Source organism: Aulostomus chinensis, chromosome 16, assembly GCF_037954235.1.
Source record: "Aulostomus chinensis isolate RoL2024-O1b breed Wild chromosome 16, RoL_Achi_v1.0, whole genome shotgun sequence".
NCBI classification, from domain to species: domain Eukaryota; kingdom Metazoa; phylum Chordata; class Actinopteri; order Syngnathiformes; family Aulostomidae; genus Aulostomus; species Aulostomus chinensis.
The window spans coordinates 9267905-9289607 of NC_141335.1; the positions used below are offsets into that span (position 1 = coordinate 9267905).

General features: G+C 43.2%; 1 protein-coding gene across 13 annotated transcripts in view; it reads right to left on the minus strand.

The window, feature by feature from the left end:
• Nucleotides 1-7595: 7595 nt before the first annotated feature.
• The window catches only part of LOC147247400 (transcription factor COE3), a 66888-nt gene continuing 52780 nt past the window's right edge, over nucleotides 7596-21703 (minus strand). For 4 of the 13 annotated variants that reach the window (XM_086181356.1, XM_086181355.1, XM_086181360.1 and 1 more), the window contains exons 11-16: nucleotides 16979-17067; nucleotides 11918-11983; nucleotides 11517-11688; nucleotides 10343-10528; nucleotides 9729-9896; nucleotides 7597-8410 (exon numbers count right to left, since the gene is read on the minus strand). In XM_086181356.1, the coding sequence (XP_086037482.1) occupies nucleotides 8379-8410; nucleotides 9729-9896; nucleotides 10343-10528; nucleotides 11517-11688; nucleotides 11918-11983; nucleotides 16979-17067 (713 nt within the window). In that variant the 3' untranslated portion in view covers nucleotides 7597-8378. Of the gene's footprint in view, nucleotides 8411-9728; nucleotides 9897-10342; nucleotides 10529-11516; nucleotides 11689-11917; nucleotides 11984-16978; nucleotides 17068-21703 lie in introns of all 13 variants that reach the window. The other 9 variants (XM_086181358.1, XM_086181357.1, XM_086181367.1 and 6 more) reach the window with 5 other exon arrangements.

Here is a 21703-nt window from a genome sequence, read left to right on the forward strand (position 1 = left end):
CTGTGTGCACATGTGTATGTCCATATGTGTGTGGGTGAAGTGGATGATATTGAGTCTGACTTCATAAATCACCCAGACACTGATAAACTCCCCATGCACCCACACACCGCTAATGGGCAACCCTTAAGGAGTGTGAGTGTCTCGTGCGGCGTTTGATTCAACATTTATTAACCCCCTCACACACACACGCGCGCGCGCACACTCTAACACAAGACACACACTCATTTGAGCCCCAGAAAGAATACGGTTGGTGGCATCCGTAGCGTTAGTGCAGCGTTTTGACCTGGCCGGGCCGTATTAATCATAGCCGATAGTACTAAGATACATTTTAGCTTATACAGCCACAACAACAACAACAACCTCTGCATTTCCTAACACGAGTTTCCTTCTCATAACTTATATCCTGTCCAACTCCCCTTTTCCCATCTCATATCCTGGCACCCCTCCTCATTCCACAACAATTTTCTGCCCCCACATCAAACACAAACACACTCTGTGCTTCTATCTCTCACTCCTTCATACATTTTGGGCTCTGTTATCAACAACGTAAGAAGTGGCAAGGTTAGTAGGGGACCCTGCAGAGGATAGTCCTTCAGCCGCATCCGTAGATGGCAGCTTTTATGCTTTTAAGAAGTTTGTTAAAAAATTGATACAAAAAAAATTGTGAAACTTTTCAGAACACATTAAGAGAGCTGCAAGCAGTGCGCTGCTGCCGGGAAGCCAAAGGAGTAGTTGCCATGCAGATAGGCTGTGTCCAACAGTCAGTCAGACAGATAGACACAGGAATAGATAGCTGGATAGACAGACATTAGACTGAGGCTTGGCTGCGTTATCAGGTTTCCTCCCCCTCTGTCTGTCTGTCGGGACAGGCTGGCCTCAGAGGCCCTGACACCGAGGCACCACGCAGCCAGCCACGACAGCTGCCACAGCAGCATCTAATACCAGCACACTCCACGCTACGCCACAGCTACAAAGAGAAATATCATTTCAAACATGGCATACTTTGATGCTCTTGTAATGATCTTTGTGTTTGGAGAGAGAACGCGGGAGGATTTGTACGGTGCCTTCTTTTGTCTCTTCAGAACAAGGAGCCCCCCCCCGCCCCAAACCTTTGCATGAGCAAGTTCAGGACAGTCGTGATGAGATAGAGTAGGATTAAGCGAGAATGTAAAGGAAACCCTGAGCGCTATCAGCATGTGTGAGTGTGTGTCAGTAACCTTGTGTCAGTGTGTCATTGTAACCTTATGAACTCGAGTGAAGGACTGGGGGTCTCTAATTAGGAACGGCTGATGATCCGCCATACATTACGTGAGAGCGGGCGCCTGCGAGTGTGTATCCATGCATGTATCAATCTGTGTGACTATGCAGCGCGGTTGTCAGCGTGGCAAGGAGAGTGTCTCAGCCTGGAGAAAGAGCAGGTCTAGCCTTGGTCATGTTGACGGAGGGGGCGGCACTTCAGAGGCTCCAGGACCCCATGGCACCAGTCTCCCCAGTCCCCCAGACAGACTGGGAGCATCTGGGCTCTGTCAGCGCCTCTGGCCCCTGCAGACTCCGATCTATATGACGGGGGAGAGGAGTGGATTGGATCAGGGAGAAGGGAAAATATGAGCCAGATTCCTCAGCCTTGTGCAAAATGCATGCTTTGTGAGTTAGCATATAAGATACGTGTGTGTGTGTGTGTCTGTGTGTGTGTCTGTGTGTTGCATTACAGCCTGATAACAGGTCATAGTGATTAATTTTGTATGATGTGAGATGCAGGCTATTGATTAGAGGCTAACGTTGGAAAAAGTTCTCTTTATAAATTGTCCAATTAAGCGTTAATTAAAAGTGTGCAGCTTTCGTTCTGAGCAAAAGCATCACGACGGATAAAAATTAGACTGACAGATATCATTCCAGAGATTTCTTATGAAAGCTAGCAGTGATTTGATCACCAAGATATAACTCCTGAGCACTGCCACATGAAAACTGATCCGTGCGTTTGCCAAGACTAATTAATCTATACACTAAATTAGGAATATAAATTGTCGTTCCAATATAACAAGGTCAGTTTTAACTTCTCCCTTTACACTTTATTTAACAGTGCAAGAGAGAGAGAGAGGAGAAAAAAAAGAAGCCCTATCAATGTGCTTCGCTTATTATGATTGACGATTGATGATTAAGTCCTCCAGCTGACACACACCACCAAAGCCGGTGAGTTGGAATTGGATGTGACACATACACAGTTCTGCGTGTTAGGTAATTCGTTGACGAGGGGCCAAATTCATTTATGGAACAGCGGTATTGGCAGGCATGGACACTCTCTGCAAAAACAACGATAATCACAGAGGTTTGGCGCGGCGTGACAAGGACTCTTCAGGGAAAGGCCCTTACACGCTGCTTTGTTGGCCGTTCCTCCCTAAGATGGAGGGAAACATCCGCCACTGTTCTTAAGATGAGAGTCGCTCAGAGCACGAGGAAGAGGTTTATGTAAGGTGTGGATAATGGTTAAAGGGCTTGATTAGCATTTGTTTTGATGGAATCACTTGTAGTTCATTACAGTGCGCCGATTCTATACATTTATTGACAAATACATTTTGTAACGTTATTTTGGAGAGAGGCAATTTTTCTAGGATTGATGAAATAAAGGCTCTGATAAATCCTCTGTAATAAAACATGAGGGGGACCCTGTCTCAAGCTATTTAATCTCTTTTCGCATTCTCCATTTTTTCTGCTAATGAGCCTTATTGACAATCAAACAGAAGCTGTCATCCCCCAGGATGCAACACTCCCAGCCCCAGCCTGTTTGTCATAGTGTCCTGGCAATCAGAGCTGCCTGCAAGACCAGGCTGGCAGTTAGTGGTTCTCACAGCAGCGCTGCCTGAAAATGGCACACTTCCTGTAGAGTTGCAGCTGCCACCTCTGCTACTTCCATTACTTTCTATAGCATGCAGATGTTGTATCAACATTCCCTGCCAAGGGGACTGCAATAACTGTGAGATTCATGCCATGTTTCAGAGGCACGTCAATTTCTCAAGTGGCACAATTAAAGAGGGAAATACAGTACCAGGTTTTTCACAGGCGCTGAAATAGGAAAAGGACTTTTTCACTTTTTTTTTTTTTTTCCAAAGGGGGCTGTTTCATAAGGGTTCAGAAATCCACCCGATTTTTACTGCCCTTTTCCTGAGTTGAGCTGTTCTGTGAGCCTTTGTGCGGCAGACCTGTCGTGACCCACAGCGGATATGGAAATGGGGCTAAGGTTTTATGGGCCAAACGGATTGGACACAGTCAAGCTCAGGGGGCATGAATATTGGATGTTATTTCTGCTCCCTTTTTATGTAATCCATTGCCAATACATTATTAATAGATGATATCATATCCAGAACTACTGGACAAAGCACTACAGAGGGGTACTATGAAAGGAGCTCTATATGGTGGAGACTATGGCAGGAAATATAGTTCAAGTGATATTATTTTATCGCTGTCGCCTAACACTCTCTGACCAGGCAATATTTAAGGGTAATTTTTGGATTTAGTGAAGTTCGTAAAAAGGAAAATACAGTGAATACTGTATTTCTACCAGGGGTAAATCTTGCATTTGTGGATTTGAAATTCACTGAAACATTGATGAAGTATCAAATGACACCCAAATTCAAGTTTAATGGATTTTGAAGCGCTGGGATACTTTGCTCATCCTTCTTGACTAGCAGTGAGTGAAGTGGAAATCTTAGCGAGGATCTGGAGTTTTCCTTGCAAAGCTTGACTCCCTGCGTACAGTGGCAGGGGAGCGGTGTATTATCTGATGTAGCGATTCACAGACAGGAGACGGCGCTAATGTGGGACTATTTAAAAAAAAAAAAAGAAAAGAAAAAAGAAAGAGGGTCAGAGTCGCTGTTTTGATTCAAATGTAGAATTGTTCAAAAAAAGGTCAGACTACCTATTTTCATTCATTGTCATCTCAAAGTTCTGATCTGTAGTTTGTGTGAGTCACAGTATCCTGCTCGTGTAAAAACTCCTACTTCACGAGAGTTGCAGACACTCTTCCCCTGCACAAACCACATCACTCAGCGCTTACACAAATCCCGTCTGTCCAAGAGCAAATCCTTAAAAAGTACTTCTCAGCACTGCCCACCGCGTAAAGAAAATAAACCATTGTCCACCTTGTTTAGTTTTATGGTCTTGATACTGTACACATATTGGCCCACAGGTATTACCCAGAGCGACATCCATTAGAAGTGAATGTATAATCCCCTCTATAACAGTTACATAGGGAGTGGATGCGTAAGGTAATATTCTCTTTTTAAGGTCAGTTTGAATTGTTTTTTCTCATGGGAAACGGCAGATTGATAAAGACCAAACAAAACCTCTTTTCTGAATGCTTGTCCTCCATGGCCTCAATGAAGGTTTCTTTCCTTTATATCATCCAGCCCAATTCCCAGCATGCACGGCCATTGTGACTCTTTCAACTGGAGCTCTCCATTGACTGGCTCATTGTCCGGCCACTCTTTTGTGTGCGCTATCACCCGAGCGCAATCTTTCACCTGAACAGCACAGGAGCGCAGCCTGGATGTGGTCACCTAAAGCGGCCGAGTCACCCGTGGAGATGCCAGGCTCCCGCAATTAACCCGCCGCTAATGAAAAAATATTTATTGCGCATATCAGCTCTTAAAAATCTTGCAGTGATGCTTATTAATATCGTGGCAATTAGTCATGCTCAGGCAGTCTGCATGAGGCAGAGATGTTCAATATTACTGCTCGGGCTTATATTATTGAGAGGAGGGTTTTTTGAAATATAACAATCCACGAGCAGATGTTTGAAGCATGGCCCTCGGCAACGCAAGTCTAGTTAAGATCGATATTGCTTTCAATATTTCTTTCCTTTGACAGATAACCAGTACTGAGGAAAGTCTTGATAAGAGTGGCAACATATGGATGTGGTGAGGCTCGCTCTCTTTTGATTGCGTGACCCCTTGACCTTTGCCTGTGTTTGAGAGGGAGGCAGCCACATGGTGGTGGTGGGGGTCTGTCAGGCTCTGGTTATGGGGCATTATTGACCCAGGATTTATAAATATTTAATGCACACATTAAGATCATGGTGGAGGGTGGCCATTAGAGTTCTCCAATAAAGAGGCTCTCAGAATGATTGAGTGGTGTGGCAGAGCCAGTTGCTGGTCGTTGGGTACAGAGAAACCTGCTGAGGCAATATACTGTACCTCCAGCCTGCCCGCCAGGCTTCAGAGCTCTTAAAATTGGCAACAACTGAGCAAACTTGTCATTTTTGATTGCACTCACACCCTCAGAACTTTCCTGCCTTTTTTTTTATTTTTTTTTATTTTTATTGCACAGTTGGGTTAATATTTCTGCAGTGATTCCTTTGTTAATTTTTTTTTTTTTGCCTAGTTAAGCCTAGATTTTTTTTTTTTTTTTTCATGAGCAGTAAGCAAGGTGATGGGTGCAAACCTGTGAAACAGATAATGCAGTGTCAGGAAGCTGTTGTTATCAGACACGTTGGATTATCGAGGGAATGATTTTGAAGCACCGGGCGATCACAGCTGAAAATTAAATCGCTCTTTTGAGTGTATCTGTCCTTTTTCCGCGCTATCAGCAGCTTCCTGGACTATCTTCTGTGCCGTGAGATCTGTGCATGCTGGTTGACATAATAAGCTGTGATATGCTGATTGCCACTCAGGTTGCAGTCGTTTAATTGTGCATTAAAGGGAGAGGTGGCCTCGGACAATGTTGCCTTGATGAGAAATTGACATTTTGTGACCTGCTCTCCACGAACGCTCGGGATGCCAGATAAGACGCTCAGTTGTTTTTAAGGAGAAGCACTATTCTTCCCTCAAACACTCCTATCCCTCTGTTTGACCCACTTGATGAGTATAGATTTCACAGTGGCCCCCCTTTTCAGCTGCTCAAACTATAAGAGGTTCAAAACGATACCAGCTCTTATAGACAAAGGATAACCTTGCTCTTTCAATGTATTGATTCTTTATTAACTAGGTGGCTTAATGCAATGAAATGAGGGATTTCAATGAGCCCCATTTGGGGTGCTTTGAATAAAAAGCTTGCACTGTTTATGAACGACTACAATGAAGCTTTGAAGCGCCACAGATGCTGATACAAAGACTAGTAGGAAGATGTCACAATGTCATAGTGCTTTTGCGGAAAGAATATGACTTAAGAGCAGTTTCCATCTTTTATGGATGTTACACTTTTCCACAGGTTTCAAACAGTTATCTTTATGGCAAAGTCTAAACACTACAACTTACAGATGCATCACAGGTTTGTTCCTCTTGATTATTATTAATTATTTTTATTTTTATTATTATTATTGTTCTTTTTGTAATGATTATTACTTTCTTGTTTGTCTGTCTTCTGATTGTCAGTTTGTCTGCCAGTCAAACTGCACTTTAAACTGAAGAAGTCCACAGTTGAGGAGCTATTGTGTTTTTACTGAAAATTTTAATAAAACATCACTTATTCATTTCTGTTTCCATTCCAAATGTTGACATTTTTAAATTTTCTTCCCTGTAAACACATGTAAGCTATGTGGCAGAGTCATAAGTGGTGAGTAAAAATGACTTCTATACATTCTACAAAACAGAAAATAATACAACCACAAATGGAGTGTTTTTTTTTATCTCCAAGGTTGTCCCTCATGCACATTAGTCTCTATTGGATCTTAACAACTATCATATGGGTCACAAACGATTTATTTGACAATACAACCAACAAAGTTTTCTCCAAAATGGTCTGTATAGATAATTTAAAATCAATATAAAAATAAACAATGAAGTTTGACTTCCCCTTTAAAAAAAATGGACAGAGAGTCTTGACGGAGTAACACAAATTTTGAGGATACACATGAAATATATGCACATTGCATTTCATCAAATACAAAAAGAAAACAAATGAAGGCAACAGTTCTTGGCTGAATTATCTGTGCTGCATCACTATATTAAGGGCATGACGATTAATACATACATAATGAAAAGCAATATACAAAATTTCAGAGATAAATACATTATTTATAGTTGATATGTTACAAAATTTCCCTCAGTGAGCGCAAGTGTGTATTTGAACAGAAATATGACAATGAACTACTATACTCCTACATTCTCGATGGATTTTAATTTTGTTTTTTTTTTTAAGATGTTTTTTTTTTTTGTTGATCTAAAAGAACATGAAAAAGACAGATGTATAAATATTTAGCACAAGTTTGGCAATATCACAATAGTCTACAATTTTTTATTTATTTTTTTTTTAAACCACATATAAAACACATAAGGGAGTTGGAGCTAGAAGGAGAGAGACTGCTCCTCATCAACAAGAAACAGACTTCACAGTAGCCTAGGAATGCATTAATATACAGTGCTAGCAAAAAAGTTGAAAAAACATGGCAAAACACACTTGCTTAAAAGGAAGCTCTAGACATGGAAGTACATCATATTCATCAACAGAGCAGTGTTTTTGTACACATCAGTGTGCTTGTTGAATCAAAGAGGATTTTTTTTAACCTTTTTGAAGATGATTTCTAGCTACAATAAATTACAAAATTTAAGTTAAAATGCAGGAATGAAACATGATACAACCTTAACCCGCCCAGCCCCCAACCCCTCCCTCCCTCCGTCCCCTTCCTCCCTTTTTTTTTTTTTAATTAACTCGTTGTACTTTTATGATCAATTTTCTACATTATATATCTCATATATTTTTCCAGTTGAAATTCAAACTGTCTTGGCCCCTGTGTTATTTTTCTCACACATAAAAATACAAAAAAGTCACATTATAAAGACACACAACTGTTTTGTGAATCTATTAAAAGAGAGTTGAAACAGAAAAAAACCAAAAAACCAAAAAAAAAACCAATTTCTGAGGCAAACAAGTTCATTGGCAAATGTACTGTACATCAGTGTTTTTACTTTTTACAACCAGATGGTGAGTCCACAGAGTCCCTTCCAGTATTGAATGTGTGTGGTTGATCCAAAGCCGAAGCACAACCCGACAGGTATACAAAATAAAACCCTTCATCATCCCTGTGTCCTCTTCAAGGGTGTACAAATGTGTAATGTGTGTGTGTGTTTGTGTGTGTGCGTGCGTGTGTACAGGTGTGTGCGAGTGGGGACGGATAAACAAACAAAAAGAAATCCCACAGAAAAAAGAAATGATAGTTTGTTGTGAAATCCTTTTTTTCTGCAGGTTGCGAGAGTCTTTTTAAAAGAAAAAAAAATCCTCGTTTTTTTTTCTTCATCTTTAAAAACAGAACAAGCGTTTGACTATACATTACACCAGCGTTGTTTTTTTTTTGTTGTTGTTGTTTTGTTTTTTGCTGTGTGCTTAAGAGGGTGTCCCGTGAAGTGGTAGTGTGGTGTAGACTGGTGCTTGAGATGACGAAAGTGCATTTACATTGGAGGGACAACGAGGCCGGACATAGCTGGGAAAAAAAAAAAAAACACATAAAGACAGAGAAAGGAGATTAGTTTATTTAGGTTTCGAACAGGTATGGAAATTTCAAAAGAAAAATTGAACAATATTACTTTTGTGTGCATGCATGTATTTGTGTGTGTGCGTGTGTGTGGTGCTAGTGTGTGCAGCCATCTGACAAGCGCGCGAGTGTATGAATTTATGCCTTTAATGTGCCTGTTTGCGTATGTGCCTGTGAGTGTTTGCCATGTTCGCTAGCCTGCTGCTGCTGCTGCTCCTCCTAACAGGGAGGTGGTGGTGTTTGGGGGGGGGGGACTTTAAAAACTTCCCTCCTGCTCTGACATTTCAGCCCCCCCAGCATGCCACTCTTGCTATGTGTGATATTTCTCCTGGTGTTGGGGGGGGGGGGGGGGGGGGGAGTAATGGCAAACAGTGGCTCACACTCCCGGGAGACGTGGCCATGGTGAAGGCAGAGCAACAACACGGTCACTTCCCACAATGCCACAATGCCACAGTACTAGACACTCCTCAGATTGCTTTTCTTTCCTCCCCTCATCTCTTTATCTTCTCCGACACTGTAGTGCATTAGCCCTACATTCTCCCCGAGTCCTGCTTCGGCGTCATTATCCAAGAGAGATTAGGCGAGATCAAAGGTAGCTTCCGTTATTTTACCAAGACCATCTGCTTAGGATATCATTAGCAACTGTACCTCACCCTGAGAGTTTATATATTCAGTATTTTCACACGTTTTAACAATTAGGCGACTACTGAACTGCTGGGATGATATATTATTATATTGCTCTGAGTATATTTGTAGAGTCATGGTTGAAATGCTTTTAAGTTTGCCAGCGCAGATGATGGCAAGGCATTGCTCATTAATTTCTGCACAACATGTATTAATAAGTATGAACGTGTAGCAAGATGAACTTTAATTTCCCACTTCATTAAGCCCAATGTTATTAATCTTGGGGCACACACTACGGCTAAGCTTGTTTTCAAAGCAATCATGTTGGTCATGACACATGCACAAAACCTAATAAACATAATTACTAAAACAATTCTGGCAAGGTCTTTTCCTGCGACATCAGAGGGGATCATTTGTATAAGGGGGCAACTAGGATGTATGTGCATGTTTGCACAGACGTGAGACGACACTTGCGGTCCGTGTGTGTGTGTGAGAGAGTGTGTGTGTGAGTGTGTGTGTGTCTGTGTGTGTGTCTGTGTGTGTGTGTGTGTGTGTGTAAAGACATGCTCTGTGAATGTGTGTGAACTGAAAGGTGTAAATTGGCCTGTCAAAATGCATATATTTGTAATGATTAGTCCCTCACCAAACCGGACAGAGGCCTGAGCAGCGGTATCTGACCAGTAGTCCGTAGGGAAGGGATGAGGGGGTGAGGGGGGCTCACCTTGCAGTCCGTTGCCGTTGGCGCTGGTGCAGGAGGGGGGTGGGGAGGCCTGGGGTCGGACCACAGGGGCGAAGGCGCTCTTTTGTTTAACTGCAGAGACGATAGGGAGGGAAAGGGAAGGAGGGAGGGTGAGAGTGAGAACGTGCTGTGAGTAGTGCTAGAGAGGGAGAGGGCAGTTAAGGTAAGGCTGGGATAGTATTACTGCCAGTGGGGTGGGGTGGGGGGGATGGTTGGGTGGGTACACGATCAGTACTCACAGGCCCCTACCATCAACATCTTGTCCGGTTGAACAAACTCAGGTGGCATATGGTGAAATACACATAAAAATAATTATTATTTCTACTCTGAACTGTGCGGCTGCCACAAGACTAGAAGCAAGCAAGCCCCTGTGAATGAATAGTCATATATTATCACCATCAATAACGTTATAACCCTGTCATACGTGATTCATTGAAGTGAAAACCAATGTGGGAACTGGAATTAAATCAGCAGCAGTTTAGTGCTACTACAGCGTGCGATAGTGGCAAGCTACTCACTTCCATATGGGGAGTTGGCAGAAGATCCGTTGAGGAACCCTGGGGAGCTTGGCACTCCCAGGTTCATACCGGCGTTGCCGTAGCCATTCATGCTGTTGCTGACGGTGTTGTAGCTCGACTGCTGTGGGGTGCTGCTGGAAATGTAGCCCCGGGGGGACACGCTGCTGGTGTTCCGGCTGTAGCCTACTGAATAACACCAGAGGAAGATGGAGAAAGGGAAATGTGTTCATTTCTTTCCTTCTTTATCGCATTTACCAGGGAGATCTTTACTGATTAGACTGAAGGATAGAAACAGAATGTTGCAATCCAACATTTTTATACCTGCACATAGTGTTGATGCCAAATTAAAAAGACAAGAAGCAGCTAAACTTGACCGTTAACTCTATCCTACCATGTGTGATAATGAAATATGATAATTGTCATTATAATGCATGAAAAAAAAAACATATATTTCCTTGAGCTGCGACAATCTTGAACTATTTTGATCATATAATAGTTTCACCCATTGTTATTCAAGCAAACATGTCAAACATGTACTTCTTTGTTTTGTGGTTTGTCACAGAAAATCATTGTGCTCTGAATATTGGATGGACAAGAAGAAGCAAATTAAACCTGTCACTTTGAACTCTGTGATGAACTTTTTCTCCGAATTTTCGCGACATTCCGCAGACTGCTAGACCAGGGCTGCTCAAAGCGAGGCCTGCGGGTCAAAATTAGCTCATCATAACGCTCAGTTCGGCCCACCAGATGTCAAATAATACAGGCATTATCACTGATGTTGCGAATTCGATTTTGCCAAGTAAAAAAATGCTCTTGAACGGCTGATGTTGCGGGCTAATTTCTTGTGTTTCAGGACACTTATGACATGACTCATGACTCTGCTTGCTTCAAACATTACAATATTTTTTCGTACATGCTTAAATAATATCAAATTAGGAGAACTTGGGATCTTAGCATTAAGTTTCAGTTTTGACCCTCCAAGGGAAAAAGTTTAGGCCCCCTGGACTTGATGATTCATCAGTTAATTGTGACGATAATCAGTTATTTAGTTGCAGCCCTGCTATTTCTCATTTCCCCACAAACCCGTTGGAATTCCCTCAAGGACCCCCTGCAGGTCCCTGGACCACACTTTTGAGCACCACTGTGTTATGTATTCCTCCCCTAAATCACATACCTTGGTCGTTCCCTTGTGACTCAGACACATTGACTGCTAGCTGGCTGCTGAAGGAGTTGACTCCCATCATGCCGTGGGAGGCTGTGTTAGCGAGAGAGGGGATCTGGTTGTGGTTGCGGGGAACGCTGTACAGGGCCTCGGCGATGTCAGCTGCCCTCTTCAGAATGATCTCCTGAGAAGCACAGAGAAGGCAGAGGTTTTGTTATTTATGTTTTTTTATAGCTGCGCTTTTGCTTTGATGTGCGGTTCATGGCTATATGGTTAACTCGCATCGCACGTAGCCTACATCGCTCCAGATAGAGTGGTGAAAATACCCTTTGGTGAGACTTATCAGTGCATGTTCAATGGTTTCTGGACCAGAGGTTCACAGTAAGCGCTGAAGCAGATGTGTGGATACAGACCTGATTGTTGTGGGGCATTCCATACAGGGCTTCGACGAGATCAGCTGCCCTCTTCAGTAACACCTCCTGATGAGGAAAACAGCCAATGTTAAGACTGAAACGGATTATGTTGGAAACCCCGGCGGCCCGTACAGTGACAAACAATATCCAAAACAACATTACAACGTTCAATGGCCTAAATAAAAGCCACCCTGATTTAGGAGGCACCAGTATTTATACAGCGCTACCACTTTGCTCCTTCCAACCATGCAGAGCAGTGAATAATGTTCCCTATCTTAATTAAACTGGCATAGTCCTTTAAAAACAACACCTCACCCTGATTCTGGGCTTCATGTTTGCTCCAGAGTTCAGCGCCGAGTCCCCTCTCTTCAGAACAATAAAGTGAATTAGCTCTGGGTTAATCTAGTTCTGTTGTAATGACATTAAGGAATTTTTCAATTAACCTCTTTGACTGGCTGTTGCAAAGGACTTCACAAATGACTTCCCATCCAGCTAGAGCTGGGTGCTTGTGCCTTGGGGACACGGATGCTCAGGATGTGGTCTTATCCATGTCTGCATGCTTGCCCCCTCTTGACAATGCGGATTAGCTGTGTTGCTTTGGCTCTTAACACCGAAAATGAGTTGGCCCCGGATCCTGTTCATCGCACTCTGTTTCGGGCTTTCAGCTAGGTGGGGTTTGGCCCGTTTTGTGTGTCTTTATCTGCTCTTTGAATTCAGCACTTACAATTAAATCCCTCTCAAGCAACCAGACTGCTCTCTTTGTTTTCTATAATACAGGAGGCAATATGCTCTATGGAAACCCTCTCGTCCTTTTAGAGTGCATTTAATTTGACAAAGGCAAGTTGCAGACATGGCTGTTGCGTGTGTTTTAGAAAAACGCTTGCTTGTTGTCACCTGCTGTAGAGCAGAGATTTGTCGAGTGTGCTGTTAGAACCCCGGTTAAAAGCAATGCAAATCTGTCACCAGAAACATCTCAGATGGTGCTTGTTTTCTTCCCACATTCGCTGTTTTCTTTTGCGGGCCTCGGTAATTTGTCTGAAGTGTTCCATCACTTGGCAATAGCAGTGTGGGATTAAGACGGCAGCTGCCGTAAATGAATGTAAACACAGCCTTCGCGCCTTCAAACAGCGGCCTCCAAGACTTGGCCTGCATTTCCAAGGCACAGCGTATGTAGTGTGTACGGAGTGTGTGTATGGGTCCTTTCATCCTGAGGAGCATATCTACCACAGTCCTTGATTTATCAAGATGAATCACTGTAGAAGCCACTTCCAGCATATGCCATGCTCTCTTATAGAAACATATCGCTTAATCCACCCCAAGTTACCGGATGGGTGGCTCTTAGAATGGGCATTTACCTCTGAAATTGGTGTGTATGCTCAACGTTGCATGCATCTAGTTTGCATACAAATAAAGAATTATGGTTGTCGTGAGGCAGGTAGACTAAATGAGAGGACCAGCTGTCTTGATGTGTTCTCATCAGGCAGAACAGATTTCTCTCTCTCTTGCTGAGTGAGATAAAGTGGCTTTCTTTCTTTTTGTCTGCAGTTAATAATTACCAATAATCTATTCTATCATATTTCAAGATCTCCTACATGGCTCTCAATTTTAAACAACAATTAAAGCAATTAAGACTGTCGCGTTCACAAGCCATGTTTCATTCTCTGTAAAACGTCCTCTCCCTCCTTGTCCATATGGCACTTTGCTGCAGTGACATAAGGACAGCTTGGAAAAAGGAGGAGAGAAAACGATATTGCCTCTCATCCTTAATCTGTCGTTTACCGCGTGGTGTCTTAACTAACCAAGCTGACTCGCAAGGCTATGCTTAAGTGGCAACCTCGTCATATCCGCGGATGATGAGAAGTGCTGCACCCAATCAAGGAAGAAGTTTGTTTGCTTCTGACGAGACGCTTTCATGCGCATCAGCTCATGCTGTGAATACGATTAACACGGAATAGTGTTCTGAGGGCATTTCCATGTAAATCTGAATACTACTCCAGAATAAGTGTAATTGGCTTTCTTGTCATGGAGACATATCAGAACACGCCATGTTAAATTGAAACAATTAAAGGCCTCAAATGATTTCTTTTGTTCTGTGACAAATGCGTGACCGATTTCTGCTTCTTCTTTCCCTCATTTTTGCATAAAGGTCTCGTGTTCAACAACTGTTTAAATGGAGCTGCTTAGATGACAGATCACCTCCGATGGAAACTCCGGGGTTTTTTTGTTGTTGTTGTTTGGTTGGTTTTTTTTTTTACCTTATTGCTGAGGGGGAAAAAAAAAAACGTGAGAGGGAGCCATAACGAATTAGGTGTTATTAAAAAATAGCTAATAACAAGAAGATGCAGCAGAAAACAGTCCAAATGTGATTCTTGGCGCAGTAGATTAACATGGATGTTGTATTTATATTATCCCAGTTAATAAAAGAGGGCCTAGGTTATGTAGCTTGCAGTGCTAATGCCATTATAAAACTGTAAGGCAATTACTCTGTTAGCTCTAGCCTGAGGTAATGAATGCATTTAGAAGCATAGGGCCATTAGATGAAGGTACTTCAAAGAGCACAGGAAGAGAGATTCATTTAAATACATGGGTAATTGCTTGACATGAACACATTTGTAATATTTTCTCCTTGTGGATTACACAAAGAATTGGGGAAGAATGGGCTTATGCTCATTTTGGGAGGAAAGAAAAGAATCCAAAGCAATCAACTTAATAATAAAACAATATTGAGTTTCCACTTTTAATTTCATAATGAATCTAATTTGTTACAGAAGAGAGAAATTGAGTGTGATATAATGTGATATCCAGTCTATTTGTCCATTACTGCCAGAGGGCACAAAATGGTATTATAAATTGTCTTTTTTATATTATGAATAGAAAATTGTTTTATAACAAGATCTTAAAAAGGAGGGTGAATTCCAAAGTCTCTCTTCACTTAACGCGATGCCCGCAAACCAATCTCCTTTCTCATCACTTGACTGCTCACACTTATTACTTTCATATTCACCCTGGACTTTGCATTGAATTTTTATATCTCCACTCCTCCCACAGGGTCAGACTGTCATCTACGATGTTGTCTTAGAATTACGAGGTAAACTTCAATCAGAGGCAGCTTCCCCCCTTTTTTTCTCTGTGTAGCAACAATATTAGCGTGCATCCCTTGCTATCCATGAGCACTCCCATATTGGCTTTCTGTCTCCTTACAATTACCACGTGTCTTACTGGTCCCAGGGAGAAGGCTGGTGGAAATCAATAGCGCAGTAATATTATCAACTGGAGGGTGAAGTCATGGGAGGGGTGGAGGGTGGTGGAGAGGCAGGGGGGGAGGGGGTCGAGGCGGTGAGTGGGCCTGGTGTCGATTTGCCTTTCTGCTAATGCACACCGCGCGTCCTCCAGCTTTATCTTCTTTTTATAGAGTTTCCCTACCTCACCTGCACCCTTGTAATGGCTGTTCTCTATATGCTGTTTTCTGTTCTCATTCCAAATGTACATGCAAGCCTCCGCCTGCCGCCGGCTGTTTTATTGGGAATGTGCTTTTGACCCCGAGAGCTGACCCTCAGATGGCAAGCTTAACAATGACGAATCACTTGGTGGGATCATTTACATGCCCCCTGAACCCCATATTTGGGTCCATTAGAGAGCAAATCAAATATTTATGTTGTTTATTGGAAGTGCAGGGTTTCATCTCACTCTGTGATTGTTTCATGCAAAGGTTGGGAGACCGTGCTATATTAAGTATACGCACGCCCAGGAAACTAATCTTGGGTTCAGTGTCAAAATCTGTCTTGCAGCCTTTGCATTCAAGGAAAGAAGCAAGGTCTCTGTAATAAAGCCGTGTTAAGCAATGCTGCTGTCTTTCTGCAAAGACATGGTGACTTTATAAAATTGAAAAGAGTGCAGCTGGATTGACCAGCGGTGCTTGCGAAGTTAAGGAAAGTCATGAAGATATTAACAGGAAAGTGGGTTTTACCTTTTGGTCTTAGGTTTACAGTTGAAATTAGAGTAACATTTCATGTCTTGATGTTGTTCCTTGTCTCCTCGGGGACGGCGTCTAATTGAAACACTTCATATAGTGAACCAGCGACTAGCTGTGATGTTCTATTTTCCCACATTGCCTTGGTCAAACATCCAGAGGTACCACACAGTCTGTTCTTTATTAAATTGTCCATTGGACGTTAATGATATCGCTGTGTTGCATGCTGGGATTTAATAGATACGGTCTTTAACGGTTTTACAGTATTATTAAAACTCTGAGGTGGCCACCACTTTACTACAAGCTGAGGGGTCCTGAATGTACTAATCAGTCATATTATTACACTTGACACATCTGGAACGTCAAGTTCCCAAAATGGTTACTGGCAGGGTAGCAATTAATGAAAACACAGAGATAGATTTTATCAATCGGAAATGGAACGAGTCAAAGAATCAAAGGGAATGAAAGGAATCAAAGAATCAAAGAGTTTCTGCATGGGAGGGAAATGAAAAAGAAGAAAGAAACAAAAAAGAAAAAAAAAACCTGTGCACCTTACTTTCCGGCCCGTTTATGTGCCACACCGGTGTGTCTAAAAGCAGTGTGGCTTTCAACTCCTTCACCCGGGTTCAAAAGAAAACAATAAGAAAGGCAAAGCATAATAACATGCAGTCTTTGTCTATTAGCTGCAGTAAGACTAGGGGGTTTACGGCACAGGGTTCTGTAAACAAAAGATTAAACCAAATCGAGCTGCAGAAAATGAAAGGAAAACATGAGTGGGGTAATGAGGGTGCAGACGTCGTTTCTGACCAGATTACCATCTCCACAGACTACTGGAGAGGAAAACGCCTGATTGAGCTATTTTACCACACAGAGAGTTTACGCCTCTCTCCTCACACAAAACCAATACAATTACCACGCTGGTTAGTGGGTAAGCCACATATGTGAAGCAAAGCTGTTACGGTTTACAGGGCTCTCCACGTTGATGGTAATGTTGTTTTGTTTATTTGTCACATTTAGAGTATTAAGTCATTAGACAGCTCTGTCTTACTGCTGCTTGATGCTTTTCTACGCAACAGAGATACTGTACTGACCTTTGGTAACCTCTCGGGGTCGCCGGGGTGTCTTGGGATGACCTTCTGCAGCCTCTGGAAACCGTAGTCGATGGTAGGCTCATTGAGGGCTGAAAGAGAGGAAGCGTGAGCATTAGAACCATTTCAGTGCTAATTCTGACGGAGATGGGAAGAAACTAATTGAGAAATCTGTTAGAGTTTACAGTACAAAAGTCATTCCAGAATGCCTAATTTCAAAGAAACCTCTGGGGTGAAACAATGTTTCATGAAACATCAGCGGCTCGGGGGGGGTGGGGGGCGCACGAGGAGTAGAAAATGACACGGGTTCTTCTGACACTTGTGTCACCAAGTGTTATTCCATTAGCAGCCATGATGACCTACATCAGTCTGAGAATTCTTCCGAGGGACCCTCCCCCTTTTTAGCTGCTTGAGAATATTGACTACAGCAAACTACATAGCAGGGATCTTTTAATCTAACAGAGCTTTAATAATCTGTGAAAGGCTGTCCACACATTGATCTAGTGTAAGCTGCTGTCATTTCACCCCTCTGCATCAACTGTAGTGCAACAGAGGGCCCATGAAATACGGCAGCAGATCCCGTGGAGCCATTAATCTTTCCCACCCCTCAAATAGTAATCTGGGGCATGAGGCATATTGGGCGATGAATCAGAGGCACAAAGTAAATGAATCATAACCCAGACTTTGGTGAGAGCAGGGCGTTTTATGTCTGACAGTCCTAATGGGTAATTGAAGGCTTCCTTACAGCTCCGCCTGATTCTAAACAATCATGTGTACACTCATAGGCAGGACAAGGAGGGAGGGAGGGCAGAGGAGAGAGGAGGTGGCAGAGGAGGGGGGGCAGGAAGGGAGGAGAGCGGTGTAAAGGGGGAAGGAACGACTTAATAGAGAACATCACTTCTCAATGTAGATATCATTTTCAGGAGAGTAACTCCGCCGAGCAAGGCGCTTCATAAATCAATGGCTTTCTATGGAGACTAATAAGAACTGCCTGCCTCTATTCATTGTTCAGCCTGTAATTTGGCCCATCACTCATTACTCAGCATGTAATTTCAGCATTAACACCGCACAGCTCGCTGAACCTGCTGAACGCTAGAGAAAGCGAACGCAAGTGTACGCCAATCCCACACACACGCACAAACACACGCGCGCGCGCACACACATGCGCACGCACACACTCTTTCAGGCAAGGGCCACTGAAGCACGGGCCCGGGGAGTCACGGCAGGAAAAAGAACATTTATGTCGCCTTTCTTTTGTTCTCATCTGAACACACATGCTGCCGTGAATACACACGTAGCGAACCCGCTCACGCATACAGACAGTGTTCATGTACTTACACACATGTACACAATCGAACACATGCACCACTTCTGGAAAAAAGAAAAAAACCCAGAATACAGTAATTGCCAACTCGACCATGATCAAATGGAGCAATTATGTGTTCAAGCATGGACAATGCAGGGTGCTAATCGATAGCAAGGATCTAGCTTGCAAATACAGTGGTATTCAGCCCTATTGGTCCGGCACACCTGAGTAAACCCAACGCCACCACAACATACACTGCTGGAAATCTGATTTGACATGTCATCATGCGTCCCGAAACGACAAAGGTCTGCCTCGCAATGTGGGGGAACGCCATCTTCTCCTTAATAAAGGATTGATCTGCCGTATTGATCGTACATGACAAGGCTGTAGCAGGGAATTTGCCCCCTTTCTTTTGTTATTTCCAACCCCTTTCTTATCTATGTACTCTGGCTGTCCCACACATGTGAATGCGCACATGCATACACATACACACAAACACACACACACACACACACACACACATATATATATAAAAATATGTGTGTGCGCGCGCGTGTGTGTGTGTGTGTGTGTGAGAGTGCGTGTGTGTGTGTGTGAGAGTGCGTGTGTGTGAGTGCCCGGCCGAGAGAGTGAATGTGCATAGCAGCCCTGCCAGACCCCGCTGCTCAGTGTGATGTAAATTGTGTATGTGTAAAAAGCACTCCATAATCAGGCCATCCATCATCAGAGGCTGTCAGTGGGCTCTCTCAGGGTGATACATCACGCTCTCCTGTCCTCTGCCTCAGCTGGGGCCTACACAACCCGCCAGGCATGCTGGGAACACAGCCGGGGAGACATACAGTACAGGACGAGACCTAGGTTTAGGATAGGGGTTCCGTTTGACGTGCCTTTGCAATGATAATGATGCCCTACTGTAAATGCAGACATAAGAATTATCATTAATGTGATTTTGGAGGTGAGAACATCCTTTAGCCTTAAAAAGATAAGTTTAAACTGACTTTTATCAGAGTTTTGTTTGGTTTTTTTTTAACGGGATTACATATTTCAAATTAAGGTTTAAACATGGCTCTGCAGTCCGGGCGTCAGGCATGATCTCCACATGTCGACATGTCGCCATCTCATCTATCATGGAGATGATCTTTGTAACAACCCTGGCGTAATGAAATTGGTGACACAGACCGCCATCTGCTATTGATTTCATGCAAATGCTTTTGACAGCTGATGGAGACTTGCATTAGCGCTAAACGGTGCTGTCAGTTGATGAGTTGACAGTTTTGTAGTCATTGCATGTACACTGGTGCAGACAGACAATGTCAATAATCCTGTAAGAGCTGCTGATGATATATACTGAGCACTTATATTCTGTCTGGGAAATAAATGTGTGTATTCGTAGAGCTGCGCCACACATTTTCTTCTTCCAAGCAAAGATTTCCTTTCATCTGCTGAGTTTTTACAAGAATCATCGGGACTGTTCCCCTTACTTCATCTTACACCACACACGGTGACAGGAGCCCCCCCACCCCCACCCACCCCTTTTTTCACACCCACATCCTGCCTTTTTTAATCCTTGGCAAATCATTATGTTCTAGCTTCACACTCTGTCATAATCTTTACTCTCTTCTAAAGGTATAACACGCAAATCGAGCGCTGCGATACCCTTGCATGACTCCATGCATGCCCAAATTAGTTTCAACACAATATGTCAAAAGGGGAGGGTGTGGATAAGGAAGCATGGCCCACCCCTCCACCCCCCCCCCACCCCCTTCAGTCGCTGCAAGGAAACATGAAACCCTCCACACACATCCCATAAATCCTGCACTGGGTGGGAAGTCTAGCCAAAGGGGAGGAGGGACCAAAAAAGATAGGGGGGGGGTAGGGTGGGCTGGGGTGAGGGGTGGTGTATGATACGGGTGCAGGATGGGGTGGGGGGGGGGGGACTGGCACGTTCCAGTCACGCCCGCTTCCCGGCCCGCGGCCAATCAATACCACTTTCCTGTTTTAGAGGCGGGTAATTATGAGGTGGAGAGATTGTGTGACCTCTCACCCCTGCTGCATTACTCGCCTGATATTAAGATAAATTGCCTGATTTTGGGTAAACATATGCTGCAATTCAAACTGTCAGCACTGGTTTGCTCAGGGATAATTTGTATTGATCTCCTGGCTTCTTCCCCATTTTGCTTACTGACCTCATGGATAATTAGAGAAAAAGAGACACGGGGAGGTAAGGCAGGGCTTGCATTTGAATACTTTGCCGAAGAGATGAAGAGCACAGGGGAGGGTCCGGGTGCTGAGGGAACATTATGGACTAATAGAATTTTCTTTTTTTTGTTGTTGCTGGTCCTCTGTTTAAGTTGAGACAGGTTACATGTTTTGTCCAATTACCTCACTGATGCCCCCCCCCCCCCGTCCCCATATCTCCTGTCAGGCAAATTTAATTGTTCATAGATTTTCTCCACACTTTAATATCCCTAGATTATTAGAATTTTGACATATTAAAAATCAAATAGCTGATAAGTATCTCTGAAGCACCTTCTTAAAGACACAGTTTTTTGTTTTTCTTTTATGAATATTTCAGTCATTCTCTCACTCCGGAGAGATCATGTTTCAGAATGTAGAAGAAATGGAATGCATGACTCGGTGTGCAGCTGTGACCATATCATTTCCAATTTTGAATATCACGCATGCGTGCGAGGATCCGTGGCCGAGCTTCAGTGGAATTCCTCGGCTTGGAATGTGCACTTCCCAATCTTGTCTTGATCTGACGCCTTAATCTGCTCATCTTTTCATGCCACTAACACATTTCCTCTGAGCGCTCCTTAAAGCCGCCTCGGTCTAGCCACTTTACTTAAAATGTAGAGTGGATGGAGTGTACATGGCATCTGGTCTGCTGCTCCTTCTCCATGTTCTCTGGAAATAGGACATGAGTAACAGCTCTACAGAAACAGTGTAACATGGCCGACGTTGGCAGCCAGAAGTGCTTACATTGCAACACACCACTATGTGCCCTCGGTCCATATGGAAGTAAATTGAACACATGTATTGACTTACAGTATCAGGGCATAAACATTGGGAAATGTTTGAGCAAAGCAGTAAATTTAAGGGAAATTGTTCCTTGTTAAGTCTATGAGCCTGAATGGAAGCTCGCACAGAATACTAGCATTCCTGCCAGCCATTACAGCTTATTACGATAACTCTATCTTTCCAGGAGATAAAAACCTAGCCTTGTTGCCATTTGCCAGCTATTACTTTCGCTAATTATACTTAACTGCTTCGAGCTTATCTCCACTCCTCCTACACCATTGAGCAGTTATTTTTTTCTTTCCCCTTAACACAAATTAGAGGTGGAGTGGGAGTTGGAAAGGGGGAGACAGATAAACAGCACAGGCAGAAGTTCATTCAAGTGTTATTGCATTTGTGACTTG